This window comes from Lepus europaeus, chromosome 1, assembly GCF_033115175.1.
Source record: "Lepus europaeus isolate LE1 chromosome 1, mLepTim1.pri, whole genome shotgun sequence".
Lineage (NCBI taxonomy): Eukaryota > Metazoa > Chordata > Mammalia > Lagomorpha > Leporidae > Lepus > Lepus europaeus.
Genome location: NC_084827.1, coordinates 25,272,966 through 25,292,937, shown reverse-complemented (window position 1 = coordinate 25,292,937; position 19,972 = coordinate 25,272,966). Strand labels below are relative to the sequence as shown.

At 37.1% G+C, this 19,972-nt stretch overlaps 1 protein-coding gene across 1 annotated transcript in view; it reads right to left on the bottom strand.

The window, feature by feature from the left end:
- Positions 1-1,990: 1,990 nt before the first annotated feature.
- The window catches only part of IQUB (IQ motif and ubiquitin domain containing), a 101,410-nt gene continuing 83,428 nt past the window's right edge, over positions 1,991-19,972 (bottom strand). The window contains exons 10-12 of the mRNA XM_062195287.1: positions 18,691-18,939; positions 6,308-6,493; positions 1,991-2,173 (exon numbers count right to left, since the gene is read on the bottom strand). Of these exons, the coding sequence (XP_062051271.1) occupies positions 1,991-2,173; positions 6,308-6,493; positions 18,691-18,939 (618 nt within the window). The remainder of the gene's footprint in view (positions 2,174-6,307; positions 6,494-18,690; positions 18,940-19,972) is intronic.

Genomic DNA, 19,972 nt, shown 5'->3' with positions numbered 1-19,972 from the left:
AAGCAGGAGAATAGAAGGAGGGAGAAGTGCAAAACCAGGTCTTGGTTTCACTGCTTCATGAGATCTCATAGGACTGGCTGTTCCTTGGTAACTGGTAACTGATCTCCTCAATCATCTTTGTGACATTCTTTTTCTGATTCTAAGACTTCTCCCTCCCCAAGTTGATTTAACCTTAAGGGTAGAGTCTGTCTGATAGAGGCCCATGTTCCTCAATTATTGCTTTAGCTGTCCATACCTTATAAAAGTATCTTTTATAAATAAACTCTCCTTGAATTGTGATACTTTGAGTGTCCCATCTATTTTTTGTTAAGTCTGATACTACATTGCTCATCGTAGGTCTCTGACATATACAACACATGAGTTACTTCAAAAAGTTCATGAAAAATAAAGTTATAAGATAAATTTACTGCAGTGCAAAAATATCTTAAAATCCATGTATATGAGGAGTCTTCAAAAAGATTATGGAAAAATGCATTCTATGAAAAAATTTTTGAATTTCAAAAACAATTTTTCACAGAAATATACATTTTAAATTCCATTTTCCATTAACTTTTTGAAGTTCCCTTGTGTGGTCAAAATTTATTGGAAGAGGCAGTTATTATAGTTTACTTGACTCATTCATTCTTCCTACACTGTTTTACTATTGGCGTTTCACTAAATTTCATCATATGGGAGTTGCTAACTACAGAAAAATTGTATGGAGCAGAAAAATGGTACTTAACAAAAATGCAAATTTTTGTTTGTTTGGTGATTCTTTTTTTTTTTTTTTTTGACAGGCAGAGTTAGACAGTGAGATAGAGAGAGACAGAGAGAAAGGTCTTTCTTCCATTAGTTCACTCCCCAAATGGCTGTTACAGCTGGAGCGCTGTGCCAATCTGAAGCCAGGAGCCAGGTGCTTCCTCCTGGTCTCCCACGCGGGTGCAGGGCCCAAGCACTTGGGCCATCCTCCACTGCCTTCCCGGGCCACAGCAGAGAGCTGGACTAGAAGAGGAGCAACCGGGACTAGAACCCCGCACCCATATGGGATGCCAGCGCCTCAGGCAGATGATTAGCCAAGTGAGCCACGGCGCCGGCCCTTGTTTGGTGATTCTTTTATTGGGATTCTGAGAAGGATGGAAGTTGAAAGTGGAAAATAAAAGGCAAAGATTCAATTATTAATACTGAAATATTAAATCTCTTATCCTACTTACAAAAATTTTTTTAAAAAGAGGATTCTGTAATGTTTTCTCTCACCCATATACTAACTACTCTCCTATAACTTCATTTTATCTAAAATAGATTACACTTTGATTAAAAATTAAGATTATGGGCTGGCGCCGTGGCTCAACAGGCTAATCCTCCGCCTTGCGGCGCCGGCACACCGGGTTCTAGTCCCGGTCGGGGCACCGATCCTGTCCCGGTTGCCCCTCTTCCAGGCCAGCTCTCTGCTGTGGCCAGGGAGTGCAGTGGAGGATGGCCCAAGTGCTTGGGCCCTGCACCCCATGGGAGACCAGGAGAAGCACCTGGCTCCTGCCATCGGAACAGCGCGGTGCGCCGGCCGCAGCGCGCTACCACGGCGGCCATTGGAGGGTGAACCAACGGCAAAAGGAAGACCTTTCTCTCTGTCTCTCTCTCACTGTCCACTCTGCCTGTCAAAAATAAAAAAAAATAAAAATAATAAAAAAAATAATTAAGATTATGTTTAGCTGTTGCATTTTAACTATAATATACTTGAATGTTACTAAAAATTTAATGTGAAAATATGTAATAATACAATGTTCTCTTTACTTTTAAACATGAATTTTAAGAACAAAGTTGCATTCCAGTTTAACACTAATTGCCTAACAACAAAACATTTACACACTGTTATTTCCTCTTCATACAAACTTACAATTTTTGAAGAACAAATAATTAAAATCAATAAAAAGATAAAGTTCCATTTTCATATTGTATTATTACTGTATTTGCAATGGACAAAAATGCTGATCATCAGACAAATATTCATGGTCTTCTAAATATAAGGCCTTTGGATTTCTATAATCTTGGGTGCAGTATCTGGGTGATATTTCTTTCTGATCTCATCTATTTCAGCATCATCAAGAATAAACGAAGCGAGTGCTGGAATCTGAGAAAAATGGTTCTTAGCCAGGATATGTTTGTGTTTGATCATGTGAATGAACAAGTGTCCATATCCCTGAAAAGAAAAAAAAAAAAAAAAAAAAAAAAAGATCAAGTTCTATTGAATGTATCACAGATTGTGCTAGGTATCTAAGTTTTACAGATATATTTTGTCAGATCTCAGTGCCTCTGCTTATTAGTTCTTTCTGACCAGAATACATTTTGTTCTCACTTTCTCTATTGTCTTTCAAAGTCTAGCTCTTAGGAAGTTTTAGCCTTCCCTGACTCCCCTTTTGAACTTTTAAGCCTATACTAATGCTAATTACTCCTAATAGTCATTGCCCTTTTCATGTGTATTTACAGGCTTGATTTCCTATAGCTTTCCTAACCTTTATTCTGGCTAGGAGTGGCCACGTGACAAGTTTCTGGTGTGTGTGTGTGTGTGTGTATTCACATGCACAAGAAAGCTTTTTAAAAGGTTTTTTTTTTTTTTTTTTTTTTTTTAAGAGTAGGAAGATTCAAGTAGGAAGTACTTTAGCCTTCATAGATATAAGGCAGGAGAGGAAGCAGCTATCTTATCACCAAGAGTCCACAAACATTAGAGTGAAAGCCAAAGGTTAAACACAGCTGAAGGAAAAGTTAGAGGCCTGAGTTTCTGAGAGCATTGTGGGGGCTGCCATATAGCCACAACTGCCAACCTCTGGGATTATTTCATAAACCATATTTGACTAAATCGTTATAAATTGCCTATTATGTATTTGCAATTGAACTCAAATGCAGCTTAAACAATGAAAACATGTTTTTTAAATATTCTTCATTTCCCCCAGACACTTACAACATGTATTTGACACATTCAAAAGTAAATTCTTATTAAATTAACAAATACAACCTATTCTCCTTCTTAATCTTAACTGGCCCTCTTTTCAGTCATAAATACCACCTTCCTAAAATTTATTTTCTGAGAGTAAGACATTCCCTCACTAAAGATCAGAAAGTGCTAAGTTGGAGTATCCTGGTTTATTTTGAATTTTCATCTTTACAAGAAAATTTACTACACTGTAATATTCACCCTTTACATTAATTTAGCTTTGTCCCACCACTACTTAGTCCATATTTCATTCAAGGAAGATGAACACACTTCTGTTAAGGCATGTTAATTTTTATATTACAGAACCTTATAGGTTTTCAAAGTGGCTTTAAAGAAAAAAGCTAAAAATAATCTATTAAAGTGAAATAAATATGGTACATGCATGAAAAGGAAAACTAAGTAACTACTAAAGAATAATGCAATATGGAAAGATCTAATATCTTCTGTTAAGTAAAGCAAATAAATCAACTTGCAAAACAATGTAACATAAAATCAGTGCTACAAAGTAGAAACACCTGCATACATATAAACAATCTTCTAGAATGACTTTAATAAATTGTGCATGACAAACATCTGTTATCCCTGGAATATAAAGATAGGGATAGAAGGATATGAGATTTTTATTTTCTGTATTATATGATTTTATTCTATTAAGAATTTTTAAATCAATAATCATTGCTTTTGTTACAATTGAAAATAAAATGCCCTGGGATGAGCATTTAGCCAAGCAGTTAAGATGCCTACATCCCATATCCAAGTAGCTGGGTTTGATACTTGGCTCTGCTTCCTGATCACTTTCTTGATAATTCAGACCCTGGGAAGCATTGGTGACGCCTCAAGTAATTGGGTTCCTTCCACTCTCTCCACACACACCTGGATTGAGTTTAGGCTGCCAGCTTTGGCCCAGCCCATTACAGGCCATTAGAAGTGTATGAGGAGGGAATCAGCAATGGGAGCACGTCTCCCTGGGCGTGCGTGTGTGTGTGTATGTGTGTGTATGTGTGTGTGTCTAAAATAGTTTCTTAATTAAAAAATAAAATGCACCAAAAATTTTAAAGTACTTTCATATATGCAGTCATTGCCTAAACTAATTCAATCCAAGCACTATGCCAAGAGGTTTAAGCAACGCTCTGTTTAATCCTCCAAGTTTCTCTGTTATGAGAAATCATTATCTCCTTTTCATAGATTAGAAAACTGGAGCATTGAGACATTAACAAACTTGCCCAATTTCCCCATCATAAGTGAAAGAGCGTATTCAAAGCTAGGGCTCCTTTTACTCCCTTTACTGATTCCATATTTTTAGATAATCCCTCTAAAAATTTATGAAGCAAACAAATCAAGTGGTAATGTCCTGCAGGTGGTTAATGACAGAGACATGGAAGAACTGAGTCAAGACGGCAGATTTTGAGTCCATGGCTGTTCCTATTATTCCAATGTGCACTCTGTAAGAGGTGCATCTGTCTTAAGATTCCCAGAGCAGAAATCCGTTCTCATGGCCTTCCTATACACTGCATCAGGATTAAGGAAGTCAGATTATTTTAAGCATTTTTGAGTTTTTTTTGTATTTGATTACTTTTTACTCACTGAGAAAGTATGTATCTCTGTGCACTAAGGAAATTCTAAAACTGTTTTAACCTCTTGCAAAATATAAACTATTTTTTAACTAGACTGAATATTAATACATAAAAGGTTAGACCAGCCCCAGACCATAAGAATGGCAAATGTTTTTTGAGTTCATCTGGTTGAGAACTTAGATCCATTTAAAACAGAAGTTCTGAAATTAGAAATGCATGTGAATAGAACATTTAATTTGATACTGAAGTAATTTGATTAAATACACAAAGGGAATTGTGTGGATTTAATTGGAACAGCACTGGAATATCAGCTTTGGGAATGAACTGCAATCTCAATGTGGGTCTTAGATGAAATGATATTGCCAGTATTGGCTTTGCTTTCAGTAATTAAATATTTATAAGGCAGCTTAGTTTACTAAATATAACATTTAACACAACTTCAAATTCTTGCTGCCCTTTCTTTCAATCTGTAGAGAGAATCATTTCCTAGCCTGGCTTCTTAAAACCAAAAAACTACTGGGAAAAATAGCTAAAAATTCAATTCTTAGCTTTTTCTCTTCATATCTCCCAACACCTCCCTCACAGAAGAAAAAAACAGGCAAGGAATAGCACTAATAAAATGGCTATTACATTTGATGTCATTTCTTTATTTTCCCTTAGCTAACATCCTGCATAGAATTAAAGGTAAATCAATTTAATTAATAGAAGGAGAGAATTAGTAACAGTTCTTGGAATCTTGGGCTGACTTAGTGTAAATGGAGCTAAGAACTCACTAAGGGCCCCTCAATTGTGTTCATCAAAGTGTTTTATAGACTGCATCTTGTAAGTTACTGAAATTAAATGGTATTTAATTTTTTCAGTCCTTTCTCCACTCCTACTTAGTTGGACAAAAACAAAAAAAGGCAGTCTCATCAATATGGTTGCCAAATAGAATTCAAAATTATGAACCAGATTTACTTGAGAATTGAGTGTGCCTTTAGGCAAATTTGTGATGATTACGCCAAGAAGGAAAGATGTTGGGTTCTATAAAACCTACCTCACGCTACTACTCACATATTCATTACAAAAATACTTACTAAACCCCTACACCGTGACTGGCACTACTGTAGTATTAAAAATATAGATGCAAATAAATTAAACAGAATCCCTAGGGCTGGCGCTGTGGCACAGCGGGTTAACGCTCTGGCCTGAAGCGTTGGCATCCCATATGGGTGCTGGTCTGAAACCTGGCTACTCCACTTCCCATCCAGCTCTCTGTTATGCCCTGGGAGAACGGTGGAGGATGGCCCAAGTCCTTGGGGCCCTGCACCTGCGTGGGAGTCCCAGAAGTTTCTGACTCCTGTCTTCGGATCGGCGCAGCTCCGGCAGTTGCGGCCAATTGGGGAGTGAACCAACGGATGGAAGACCTCTCTCTGCCTCTCCTTCTCTGTCTGTGTAACTCGGACTTTCAAATAAATAAATAAATCTTTAAAAAAAAAACATAATCCCTGCTTTCATGGAAATTTCTATAGAATTAATTGTACTTGAACTTGCTATCAGGAGGGAGAGGGATCCTAAGAGAATCTTTACCTTTTATTTGTCTTAGCTCCCTTTTAATGCATACCATGCATACCATTAACATATTTTGTAGCTGTTTATCCATGAGTTCTGTTTCTTAATCATATGGAAATATTTCAATTATGCATGGAATGCACTTTAAAACAGTCAAATTATCTCTAATCACCATATTGATTGAATTAAATTCTCACAGACAGTTTGCCTTTCTTACCTCTATAACACTATTTAGCTTGAGATGAGCGGCCGCTTCATCTTTGGTAAGAAGAATGCAGTTCCAGGGGGACCACTCCAAGGACTTATCCCATCTGACCATGACCAGGTCATTGAGATCATCCCAGTCACTGAGTACTGACTGCGATGCCCAAATGTTCTCTGTCAGGTACTGAATATCCTGTAGCTGCATGTCAAAATAAGTTTGAAAATATTAGTTTTCTTCCAGAAATACTTTTTAAAATTACTATGTTAATTGAGGGAATATTTAAATTATATTGAATATGTTATTTTAAATTTTATTTAAAGTATTCAAATTTCATGTATTTCCTATATATAGATTCAAAAGCATAGTGAAACTTCCCATCCTGCCCTCTTTCCTGCCCATGCTCCCAGCCTTCTTCCTCCTCCCTCTCTTATTCCCATTCTTATTTTTTACAATGATTTATGTTCAGTTAACTTTATGCTCATAAGATTAACCCTACACTAAGTAAAGAGTTCAACAAATAGAATGAAGAGAAAAAAACACTTGTCTTCCGCAGCTGAGACAGGGGCTGTAAGCAATCATTAAATCTCAAAATATCCATTGCACTTCAATAGATTACCTTTTAGGTACTCTATTAGTTATCGCAGATCAGGGAAAACATATGGTATCTACCTTTTTGGAACTGGCTTATTTCACCAACTACAATGGTCTCCAGTTTCACCCATTTTATTGAAAATGACAGGATTTATTTTTCTTTCTTTTTTTTTTTTACTGCTGTGTAGTATGCCAAAGTGTATATATATCATGAGTTCTTTATCCAGTCTTCAGTTGATGGACATATGGGTTGATTCCATATCTTAGCTATTGGGAATCAAGATGCAATAAACATGGGAGTACATACAACTCTTTCATATGCTGATTTCATTTCATTTGGGAATAGGATAGTTGGATCACATGGTAGGTCTATATACAGATTTCTAAAGTATCACCATACTGTATTCCACAGTGACTGTACCAGTTTTACATTCTCACCAACAGTGGATTATGGTACCTTTTTCCCCACATCCTCACCAGCATTTGTCCTTTGTTGATTTCTGTATGAGAGCCACTCTAACTGGGGTGAGGTTAAATCTCATTGAAGTTTTCATTTTCATTTCCCTGATGCCTATTGATCCTGAGCATCTTTTCATATATCTGTTGGCCATCTGAATTTCCTTTCTTTAAAAATATCTCTTCAAGTCTTTGCCCTTTCTTTGTAGGATTGTTTTGTTGTTGTAGGTATCTTGGTCTCTTTATGGATTCTAGATGTTAAACCATTATCAGCTGTGCAATTTGCAAATATTTTCTCCCATTGGGTTGGTTGCCTCTTCATTTGCTAAGTGTTTCTCTTGCAGTGCAATAGCTTCTCAGATTGATGTAATCCCATTTGTCTCCTTTTGGCTTTCATGGCCTGTGCTTCTGGGTTCTTTTCCAATGCCTACTACGTCTTGCAGAGTTTCCCCAGTGTTCTCTACTAATCTGATGGTATCAGGTCATAGATTTAGGTCCTTGATCCATTTTGAGTGGATTTTTGTGTAAGTGTAGGGGAGGGGTCTTGTTTTATACTTCCGCACTTGAGAATTCAGTTTTCCCAGCAACATTTATTGAAGAGATGGTCCTTGCTCCAAGGATTGATTTTAGTTCCTTTATAAAGTTGATTTTATATGCATGGATTGAGTATTGAAGTTTCAATTCTGTTCCCTTGGTTTACACGTCAATTTTTGTGCCAAGACCAGGCAGTTTTTTTTTTTGTTTTTTTTTAACTTTTATTTAATGAATATAAATTTCCAATGTACAGCTTATGGATTACAATGGCTTTCCCCTCCCATAACTTCCCTCCCACCCGCAACAGGCAGTTTTAATTATAACTGCCCTGTAGTATGTCTTGAAATTTAGTATTGTGATGCCTCTGGCTTTGTTTCTGTTGTATAAGATTGCTTCAGCTACTTGGGGTCTCTTATATTTCCCTATGAATTTTAGCATTGGTTTTTCTAGATCATTGGAATTTTGATTGAGTTCAAGTTGCACCTGTATATTGCTTTCGGTAGTATGGACATTTTGATGATACTGATTTTTCCAATCCATGAACATGGAACACTTTTTCCATTTTTTTCTGTCTTCTTGTATTTCTTTCTTTAATGTTTTATAATTTTCATCATAGAGATATTTGATTTCCTTGGTTAAATTTATTCCAAGTTATTTAATTTTTTTATCTATTGTGAATGAGATTGATCTTAGAAGTTCTTTCTTGGGCCCAGTGCTGTAGCGTGGCAGATAATGCCACTGCCTGCAATACCAGCATCCTATATGGGTGCTAGTTCGAGTTCTGGCTGCTTCTCTTCCAATCCAGCTCTCTACTATGACCTGGGAAAGCAGTACAAGATGGCAAGTCGTTGGGCCTCTGCACCTACATGGAACACCTGGAAGAAGCTCAAGGCTCTTAGCTTCAGAAAGGCAGAAAGGCCCAGTTCTGGCAATTGTGGATGTGTGGGGAGTGAATCAGTAGATGGAAGACCTCTCTCTCTCTCTCTCTCTCTTTCTCTCTGTGTGTGTGTGTGCCTTGCCTCTGCCTCTCTGTAACTCTTTCAAACAAATAAATAAATTCTTTAAAAAGAACTTCTTTCTCAGTCATAGAATTATGTGTATACAAGTCTATTTATTTTTATGGGTTAGTTTTATATCCTGCCATTTTACCAAACTCTTTATGAATTCCAATAGTCTCTTAGTGGAGTCTTTCAGTTCATCTCTATATAGTTATCATACCATCTGCAAATAGGGATAATTTGACTTCCTCCTTCTGAATTTGTATCCCTTTCAGATCTTTCTCTTGCCTAATGGCTTTGGTTAAAACTTCCAGGACTATATTAAATAGCAATGGTGAGAGTGGGCATCCTTGTCTAGTTCCACCTCTTAGTGGGAATGCTTGCAACTTTTCTCCATACAATAAGATGCTGGCTGTGGGTTTGTCATGAATTGCCTTGATTGTGTTGAAGAATGTTCCTTCTATACCCCATTTGCTTAAAAATTTTATCATGAAAGGATGCTGTATTTTATCAAATGCTTTCTCTGCATCTATTGTGATAACCATATGATTTTTGTTCTTCAGTTTCTTAATGTGATGTATCACATTTATTGAAATGAATGTCGAAACATCCCTACATACCAATGACAAATTCTACTTGGTCCAGGTGAATAATCTTTCTGATCTGTTGCTGGATTCAACTAGCTAGAATTTTGATGAGGATTTTTACATCTATATTCATCAGGGGAGATTCTAAGATGGGAGAACAGAGACAAGGTGGACTGATCTAGGCTAGGAGAAAATAGTAAAATAAATAAATAAATAAATACATAAAAAGAAAAAAAATGAAAGAAAAAATGTAGAGAAAGTACATTCTCAGGGAGAGTTGGAAGGAAAACTGCAATGGAGATTCTGAGGAAGCAGGAGAGAAGCTACAGATCCACGTAGAAGGTGCAGATGCACAACAACAAACATAGACACAACACAGGACCCCAGCAGCACTGAGCTGGGGAATGCACCAGCTTTGGAGAACAAGGTGAGATCAGACTGCAGCAGCCCGTGACACAGGTGATATAGCCGGAAGGAGAGCCTAGCAGACTACACAGTCTCTGAGTCTGGCCCAGAGACTTGAGGGGAACAAGTACCTGCTCAACTGAAAAAAAAAAAAAAAGTGGGCACTTTTCTCCCCCCTCATCCTCCCCACAACAGCAATCAGCAACCAGCTGAGAGAGGGTAGGCACCTTTTTGGACATAAATACCTAGCAGCTGATGGGGCCAATTGCCATCTTGTCAGCGAGAAGACCTATCTATTTGCTGACTATAAGAAACACACCTCAGCAACAAAAATACACACAGACTGAAAGTGAAATGATAGCAAAAGACATTCCATGCCAATGGAAAGAAAAAAAAAAAAGAGCAAGAGTAGCCATCCTAATAGCAGACAAAACAGATTTAACACAAAAACTGTTAAAAACCTTCAAATAAGGGTACTATGTAATGATTAAAGAGCAAATTCAACAAGATGTGACTATAATATATGTATATGCACACGATTACAGGGCACCTGGCTATTTAAAAGAAATGTTAAGGGATCTAAAGGGAGACACAGACTCTAATACAATAGTAACAGAGACTTCAACACCCACTTTCATTACTGGACAGATCAACTAGACAGAATCAACAAAGAAACAACATAGCTAATTGACACTATGGACCAAATGGACTTAAGTGATATCTACAGAACTTTTTACCCCACCATGGCAGAATACATGTTCTTCTCACCAGTGCATGGAACTTTCTCTAGGATACACCATATGCTAGGCCATAAAGCAAGTCTCAGCCAATAAAAAAAAAATCTAAATCATACCATGCTTCTTCTCTGACCACAATGAAATGAAGCTGGAAATCAACAACTAAAGGATCTCTAGACCATATGCAAACATATGAAGACTGAATAACATGTTCCTGAATGAACAGTGGGTCACAGAAGAAATCAAAACAGAAATAAAAAAAATTTCTGTAAATGAATGAAGATGACAATATATCATAACAAAATGTAGGGGATACAGCAAAAACAGTTTTAAGCAGGAAGTTTATAAAAATCAGTGCTTACATGAAGAAACTGTAAAGGTACCAAATACATGAGCTATCCATGTATCTCAAGAATCTCGAAAAACAACAACAAACTGAACCTCAAAATAGTAGGGAGAAAGAAATAATTAAAACTAGAGAATAAACAAAATTGAGACAAAAAAAAGATCAGTGAAATGAAGATCTGTTTTTTTGAGAAAATAAACAAAATTGATATACCATTGGCCCAACTAACTAGAAGAAGGAAAAAATAAGATCCAGATCAATAAAATTGGAGATAAAAAATGAAATGTAACAGATACCACAGAAATGAAAACTAATCAGTAACTATTATGAAGAGCTATATGCCAACAAATTAGGAAACCTAGAAGAAATTGATAGAGTCCTAGACACATACAATCTACTAAAATTGAGTCATGAAGACAAAGAAAAATTAAACAATAATGAATACACAAATTGAATCATTAAAAAAGACCCTTGCAACAAAATAAAGCCCAGAACCACATAGGTTTACTGCTGAATTCTATCAGACATTTAAAGAGAAACTAATTCAAATTATTTTCAAGCTACTCAAAACAATTGAAAGGGAGAGAATCTTTCCAAACTTATTGTATGAAGCCTGCATTACCTTAATTCCTAAACCAGAAAAAGATACAACAGAGAAAGAGAACTATAGACCAATATCCCTGATGAACATAGATGCATATATGCAAAAAGCCTCAACAAAATATTAGCTAATTGAATCCAACAGCATCAGAAGATCATTCACCTGGACCACGAGTGATTTATGCCTGGTATGCAGGGATGGTCCAACATTCACAAGTCAACAAATGTGATACATCGCATTAACAAACTGAAGAACAAAAACCACATGGTTGTGACCAGAAGAAAACCAACTTTAGTGCTTCCAGTAGTGTAATATTTGTATCTATCTATGCCAGCAATGTCTGCTGTGCACCGTGTCCTATTACTATAAGTCATCTGGTTTATAAATCTAAAGCTAATTTGTTTTGTAATGGAATCGAAGGCAGATATGTATAAATATTATCAGGATTGGCCTACAGATATATATAAGAATAAGTCTTTTATTTTGACATCTTTTTACAAATACATTATACTAGGGTATGAATACTCCAAATTGTGCTCTTATCTAAAGTTTTGGTATTTTCATTGTTAAATGTAACATTTTAATGGTTATAATAATTATTTGTATAGATATGAATATAGTGTTTAAGAAAATAAATTCTGCATTTTTACATGTGAAAAAATCATATGGTTATCTCAGTAGATGCAGAGAAAGCATTGTTTAAATATAGCAGCCTTTCATGATGAAAACCTTAAGCAAATTGATACAGAAGGAACATTCCTAAACACAATCAAGGCAATTTATGGCAAAACCATGGCAAACATCCTATTCAATGGGGGAAAAGATGGAAGCATTCCCCTTAAGATCCAGAACCAGAAAAGAATGTCCACTCTCACCATTGCTATTTAATATAGTCCTGGAAGTTTTAGCCAGAGCCATCAGGCAAGAAAAAGAAATCAAAGGGATATAAATTTGGAAGGAAGAAGTCAAACTATCCCTATTTCCAGATGACATGATTCTATATATAAGGGATTCAAAAGAATCTAAGAGACTATTAGAACTCATAGAAGAGTTTGGGAAAGTGGCAGGACATAATATCAACACACAAAAATCAACAGCCTTTGTATACACAGCAATGCCATGGCTGAGAAAGAACTTTTAAGATCAATTCCATTCACAATAGCTCCAAAAAGAATTAACTACCTTGGAATAAATTGAATCAAGGATGTCAAAGATCTCTATAATTAAAATTATCAAACACTAAAAAAAGAAACAGAATAAGCTATTTTAAAATTTAAAAAAATTTATGCTTGTGGATTGGAAAAATCGAATTACAGTCTAGTAGAATAAACAGTCAAAACAAATCCTCATGCACAAAAATATATATAAGACTGTTACAATGACACGTATGCAAAGAAGAAATATACATTAATTAGAAATTCACATTTTGGGGCGGCGTTGTGACTCACTTGGCTAATCCTCCACCTGCTGTGCCAGCATCCCATATGGGCGCTGGGTTCTAGTCTCAGTTGCTCCTCTTCCAGTCTAGCTCTCTGCTGTGCCCCGGGAGGGCAGTGGAAGATGGCCCAAGTGCTTAGGTCCCTGCACCCACATGGGAGACCAGGAAGAAGCACCAGGCTCCTAGCTTTGGATAGGCACAGTGCCGGCCATAGCGGCCATTTAGGGAGTGAACCAACGGAAGGAAGACCTTTCTCTCTGTCTCTCTATCTCATTGTCTATAACTCTACCTGTCATATAAATAAAAACAATAAATGAAAATTTAGCCGGCGCCGCGGCTCACTAGGCTAATCCTCCGCCTTGCGGCGCTGGCACACCGGGTTCTAGTCCCAGTCGGGGCACCGATCCTGTCCCGGTTGCCCCTCTTCCAGGCCAGCTCTCTGCTGTGGCCAGGGAGTGCAGTGGAGGATGGCCCAAGTGCTTGGGTCCTGCACCCCATGGGAGACCAGGAGAAGCACCTGGCTCCTGCCATTGGATCAGCGCGGTGCGCCGGCCGCAGCGCGCCAACCGCGGCGGCCATTGGAGGGTGAACCAATGGCAAAGGAAGACCTTTCTCTCTGTCTCTCTCTCTCACTGTCCATTCTGCCTGTCAAAAAAAAAAAAATTTTAAAAATCATGAAAAAAAGAAATTCACATTTTAATATTTTAAATTTTTCCCTGTGTATGGCTAGATCTTTATTTTTAATTTTTAATGTTGTTTCTCTGATCACACAATCTGAAACACCCCCCACAGTAACTCTTTTGTATTAACCCATTAGCTTCTCCAAAGAAATTTACTATAGCTGAAAGAGAGATGACTTTGTCTATTTGTTTACTTGTTTATTTCTGCTTCCTGCTCTCTCTTCCCCTATCTGTGTAGTACAGTAAGAGTCTCATCTTTCAGCTCTGCCGTATCCTCACCTCTTAGGAGACTGCTGGGGTACACAATAGGTTCTCAATGACTCTTTTTACATGAGTGAATGAAAGTGTATCTTTATGGGAAATAAATTACACTATAAACTCATACAGTGACTTTTTAAGAAAGTATGAAGGAATTTTAATTATATATAATAGAAATTATTTTATAATGATACAATATATCATTGTATTGGGGTACTTAGAAGTTAGTAATTTTTTTTTTAATTTCAGGCAGAGTGGATAGTAAAAGAGAGACAGAGAGAAAGGTCTTCCTTTTTGCCATTGGTTCACCCTCTAATGGCCGCTGCGGCCAGCGCATCATGCTGATCTGAAGCCAGGAGCCACGTGCTTCTCCTGGTCTCCCATGTGGGTGCAGGGCCCAAGGACTTGGGCCATCCTCCACTGCCTTCCCAGGCCATATCAGAGAGCTGGTCTGGAAGAGGACAACCGGGACAGAATCCGGCACCCTGACCGGGACTAGAACCCGGTGTGCCGGCACCGCAAGGCAGAGGATTAGCCTGTTAAGCCACGGCGCCGGCCAGAAGTTACCAATTTTAATGTCCAAACCTTTAATAAGATTTAAAAACTGTAGAACAAATTTTAGACTCTCAATAACTAATTCTTCACATGACTTCTCTCCTTTCCTAGTCAATGATTATTATCAATAAATTCAGTCTTGAGCTCATACAAGTATGGCACTCACAAGTAAATTGGAAGTGAAAAAGGGAAAAAAAGTAAGAATGTGAGGTTCATGTGTAAAACAAAAATTTTCAAATTTTCATTTATTTTAAGTTCTCTCTGAAATAGCCTTATAAAGGATTCAAGATGGTTTGTGTCAAAAATATCTTGCATATATATTTTCCAACAATAGCATCCTTTTTCTCAATTAGCACAATGCTAATATGACGAACAGCCCTTGTATTGTGTTTCTGCCCCTATAAACATCACCCTAAGAACCAGGAATGTGCTGCAAGCCCTAACTGTACCCAATATCTTGCACCCCAGTGTTCTGCTCAGATCCAGAAACCCTGAATCCAGATTCCAGAATCAGTGGCTCTTTACATTCTGCTCCAGTCTCATCAATACCCAAAAACAAGTTATATAAGTGTACTTTTTCAGAAAAACCCCAGATAATCAGATTTTTCAGAGGCTTCTGAATATTGCATATGTGATCATTTTTGTTTCTCTTGGGAAGAAAATAAAATAAATAATACTTGAAGAGTACTAACATTCATCTCAAACAATAATATATATATAGCAGTACAAGAAGAGAGTACTATGCAAAGTTCTTATAAGATGTATAGTGAGGTGGAGTAAGCATGCAGTTGAATAAGATGCTCCAGCACTGGTCTCCTCATAGAGAAACCAATTTGAACACCTATTCAAACATAAAGCCAATTTTACAAGAGCAAAGGAAGTCAGAAGAGAGACTATGGTGCCTGGTTTGAGTATAATAAGAAAAGACACATTGAATAATGCAGGAAGTACAGTGGCCTGCCTCACCCCCCCACCCCTTAGCTCCAGAAAGCATGGCATAGAGAGAGGTATCACCACCCAAGTGGGCAAGGGAGATGGAATTAAGTCCATAACATAGATTTGAAACCTGGTCCTGCCATGGTAAAATGCTGTGCTGGACCTGGTCTCACAAATCCCTACTCCTAGACCAATATCTGCAACCTGAGCCTCCAGACTCTCCTTAGAAAGATGGCAAAGACACTGCCACCACTATCATCTCCCTCAACTTGGGCAACCAGTAGAGAAAATCTTTGGCCATTAGGAAATATGGTAGGAAAGACAATACTGGGTTTTATCCAAGAGCTTTGTCCTGGGCGTATTGTCATGAGAATTAGCATCAGATAGTATTCAATGGCTTCTATCCCCAGTCCAGTCCTTACAGAGACTCTAGAATGAGACTTTCACAATATTAAAAGAGTAAAACTATCTACCAAGTTTTATTTTTTTTTTATTTTTTATTTTTTTGACAGGCAGAGTGGACAGTGAGAGAGAGACAGAGAGAAAGGTCTTCCTTTGCCGTTGGTTCACCCTCCAATGGCCGCTGCGGCCGGCGCGTGCGACCTGCGCACTGCGCTGATCCGAAGGCAGGAGCCAGGTGCTTATCCTGGTCTCCCATGGGGTGCAGGGCCCAAGCACTTGGGCCATCCTCCACTGCACTCCCGGGCCATAGCAGAGAGCTGGCCTGGAAGAGGGGCAACCGGGACAGAATCCAGAGCCCCGACCGGGCCTAGAACCCAGTGTGCCGGCACCGCAGGTGGAGGATTAGCCTATTGAGCCGCGGTGCCGGCCCTACTAAGTTTTATTAAGTAAAACTATCTACCAAGAAACCCAGCAAAATCATAATTTATTTATGAAAGATAAAAATCTAGATCTTCCAGAACAACAAAACTGAGAGAATTTATCACCCTATACCTGTCTTACAATAAATGCTAAAGGGAGTTCTTCAAACTGAGACACTAGAGAATAAGCAGAAAATATGATGTCATAAAATGCTCTGTGAAGAGTAGCTACACAATCAAATTCAGTATTTTGAATACTGTAAACATCGTACATAAAACATTCATATATTTATTATGAAAAAGAGCCGGTTTTGGAAAAAAAAAACTGATGAACCATTGGTTAAACTAACAAAAAAAGGGAGAAGATCCAAATTAATAAAATCAGGGATGATAAAGGAGATGTTACCATGGATATCACAGAAACAGAATCATCAAGAATTACTACAAAGAGCCATATGCTAACAAATTGGAAAAATATGTAATAAATGGATAAATTTCTAGACAAAATTTACCAGAACTGAGTTGTCACAACATAGAAAACCTAAATAGACCAATAACTAAGATGGAGATTGAATCAATAATTAAGATTCCGCCCAACAAAGAAAAGCTTAGGGCTGGATGGCTTCAATGCTAAATTATACCAACTTTTAAAGAGGAACTAATCCCAGTTCTTAAACTGTTTGAAATAATTGAAAGAGAGGGAATCCACCCAAACTCATTCTATGAGGTCAAAATCTCCATAATTCCAAATACAGAAAAAGATACAACAAAAAAAGAGACCTATATACCAATATTCCTGATGAACATAGAGGCAAAAATCCTCAACAAAATCCTAGCTAGTTGAATCCAACAACACATCAGAAAGATTATTCACCCAAACCAACTGGGATTTATCCCTGGTATGCAAGAATGGTTTAACATACACAAATCAATAAACATGATACATCATGTTAACAAAGTGAATAAAAACTGTAAGATTATCTCAGTAGATGCAGTGAAAGCATCTGATAATACACAACATCCTTTCATGACAAAAATCTTAAACAAATTGGGTATAAAAGGAACATACCTTAGTACAATCAAGGCAATATATGGCAAACCCCACAGTAAGCATAATATTGAATGGGGAAAAGCTAGAAGCATTTCCACTAACATCTGTGACCAGACAAGGATGCCCAATTTCCCACTGCTATTAAATATGGTTCTGGAAGTGTTAGCCAGAGCCATTAGAAAAAAAAATCAAAAGTTAACAATGGGAAAGGAGGAAGTCAAATTATTCCTATTTACAGTTGACATGATCCTTTACATGGGGAAAACAAAAGGACCCACTGAGAGAGTACTGGAACTCATAATAGAGTTTGGCAAAGTTGCAGGATATAAAATCAATACACAAAAACTAATAACATATGTATTCACAAACAATGCCATGGCTGAGAAAGAACTTGTAAGATCAGTCCCATTCACAATAGCTACAAAAAAATTTAAACATCTTGGGGTAAATTTAACCAAGAACGTGAAAGATCTCTACAATGAAAATTACACAACATTAAGGAAAGAAATAGAAAAATATATTAAAAATGGAAAAATCTTCCATGTTTATGGATTGGAAGAATTAATATCATAAGAATGATCATACCACCCAAAGCAACTTACAGATTCAATGTGGTCCCAATCAAAATCCTAGGTGTAGTTTCTAATAATATCACCATTTTATAGCTAAGTAGATTGTGGTACATACAGGTTAATTCATGTGTCCAAAGACATAGCTGTTGAATGCCAGAGAGGAAATTTGTTATGCAGCTTCCAACATTCTGTACCTGTGTTTGAACCTCTATCTTAACCTTTTGCATCAGCACTAACTGTGTTTATTTCCTCAATGCAAAAATCAGATGCCCAAACTATGTAACTTCTCTGCTGTAACAGCATGGTGACATTTTTGCCTCAGATCTCCATGCACACTATTCCCACTGCCTAAAATACTTTTCTCTTCAAGGTCACCAGATTAATCCCCACTTGTGTGCATTCCATCATATAGAACACATCCTCAGGCAAGCATTTTTTGGTAATCAGTTCACATTACTTAACCTTTCTAATGCTTAAATAGTGCTCAACACTAGCCCTTCTAACCCCTACTATTTGTTTTTGGGTTGTTTTTTTTTTTCCTCAGGAACTTGTAATTTTTTTTTTTTAATTTCTATCTTCTTATGTAGTTTGAAAGATCTGGTTACCACTACATTTCCAGAGCATAACATAGTACTTAAATATCATAAATAAATTGACACCTATATCATAGGAATGGAATCATTGCCCACGTTAAAAAATCAAGGGCACTATTTCTCATACAAGAAAATGTTCAATTGCTCTTCACTTTATGGCACTCTAACAATTTTGAAGACAGCCTCCTTGTCAGAAACAAATTTATGCCATGATTGGCTTCACTTATTGATCATACCTGCATCAAGAAAGCAATTTTAGAATCATCTTCATACTCAGTTTCTGAATGGTAGAGCCGCTGAAGTAAACACTTGTACTTCAAAAATGATTCTCGCTGTCGTGTCTCATTCTCAAGGTTAATACAATGACGACATCGGTATATGCGGTGTGTGGTAGATGATACAGGAAATTCTGTAGAAGGCAAATAGAGCTGGCAACTGTGGCAAAAATAAATCTTCTTATAAAACTTCAATGGGTCTTGAGGGACCTAAATTTAAAAAAAAAAAATAGAAAGTATAAAATCTAAGCCAAGTACTAACCAAAAGATGCATTGATGGCTAAATTATATTAGAATTAGATTTTTTAAAATTGGTTGCTTTTTAAAGTTTTTCTGTTCTATACAAAATGTAAACTTCAAGCCATATTCATTTACCATGCTGAAATATTAAAATCTATATTATCCATCATCATCTGATAGTAAATCACCTAGAAAATTAGTTGACTAAAGAAATACTGTAAGAAGCTTTTAGCACTTATTTTTAAGAATAATTTAGATTTTAGTGCTATGCTTCATTAACTTTTCTTACAAGCAATAGCTAGATTCACATATAAATAAAAGTTCACTATACCAATTGTTTTTCTAATTTTATTTATCTTTAAAAATTGGTTTAGTTCATTATCAATGTTAAAAATTTGAAACTCTCAATCTAAAGCAATGGGGTTTCCTATTCTTCCACTTGGCCCCTCACCATCATTGCCAAAGCCCCTGGTGCACATGGCTCTCACTCCCCTTGCCAGATTAGTCACACAGTGAACACTCTACCCACTGCCGTGTGCCCCACACTCACCTGAGTGGCTATAGTACTCTCTCTCCCATGTGCCTCTAGCCCTGTTGCCAAAGGCACTGTACCCAAATGCCTAACATTAGTTCTGAAGATTTAGGGAGACTAGAACATAAGGACTGACTGAAAAGCACAGCCAATGTAGCATACCAAACTAAAGGACATGTTTAGGACAAAGTCATTTACTATGAAAGCCAGCTTAACGAAAGTGCTAGAGAAAACTGATCCACTCGATGTGTAAGCCTCAATGTAGGGGTACAAGAAGTGTGAAAAGACGGCAACATCCCACCACCTCCAAAGGACTACAATAACTTTTTAGCAACATATTCCAAAGCAAAAGTTATTAACATAATGCCTCAGAAAAAAATTCAAAAGACTGATTATAATGAAATTTAATGAGATTCAATAGAATGTAGAAAGACAACAAAGCTTGGAAAAATTCAAGATATGATGGAAGAG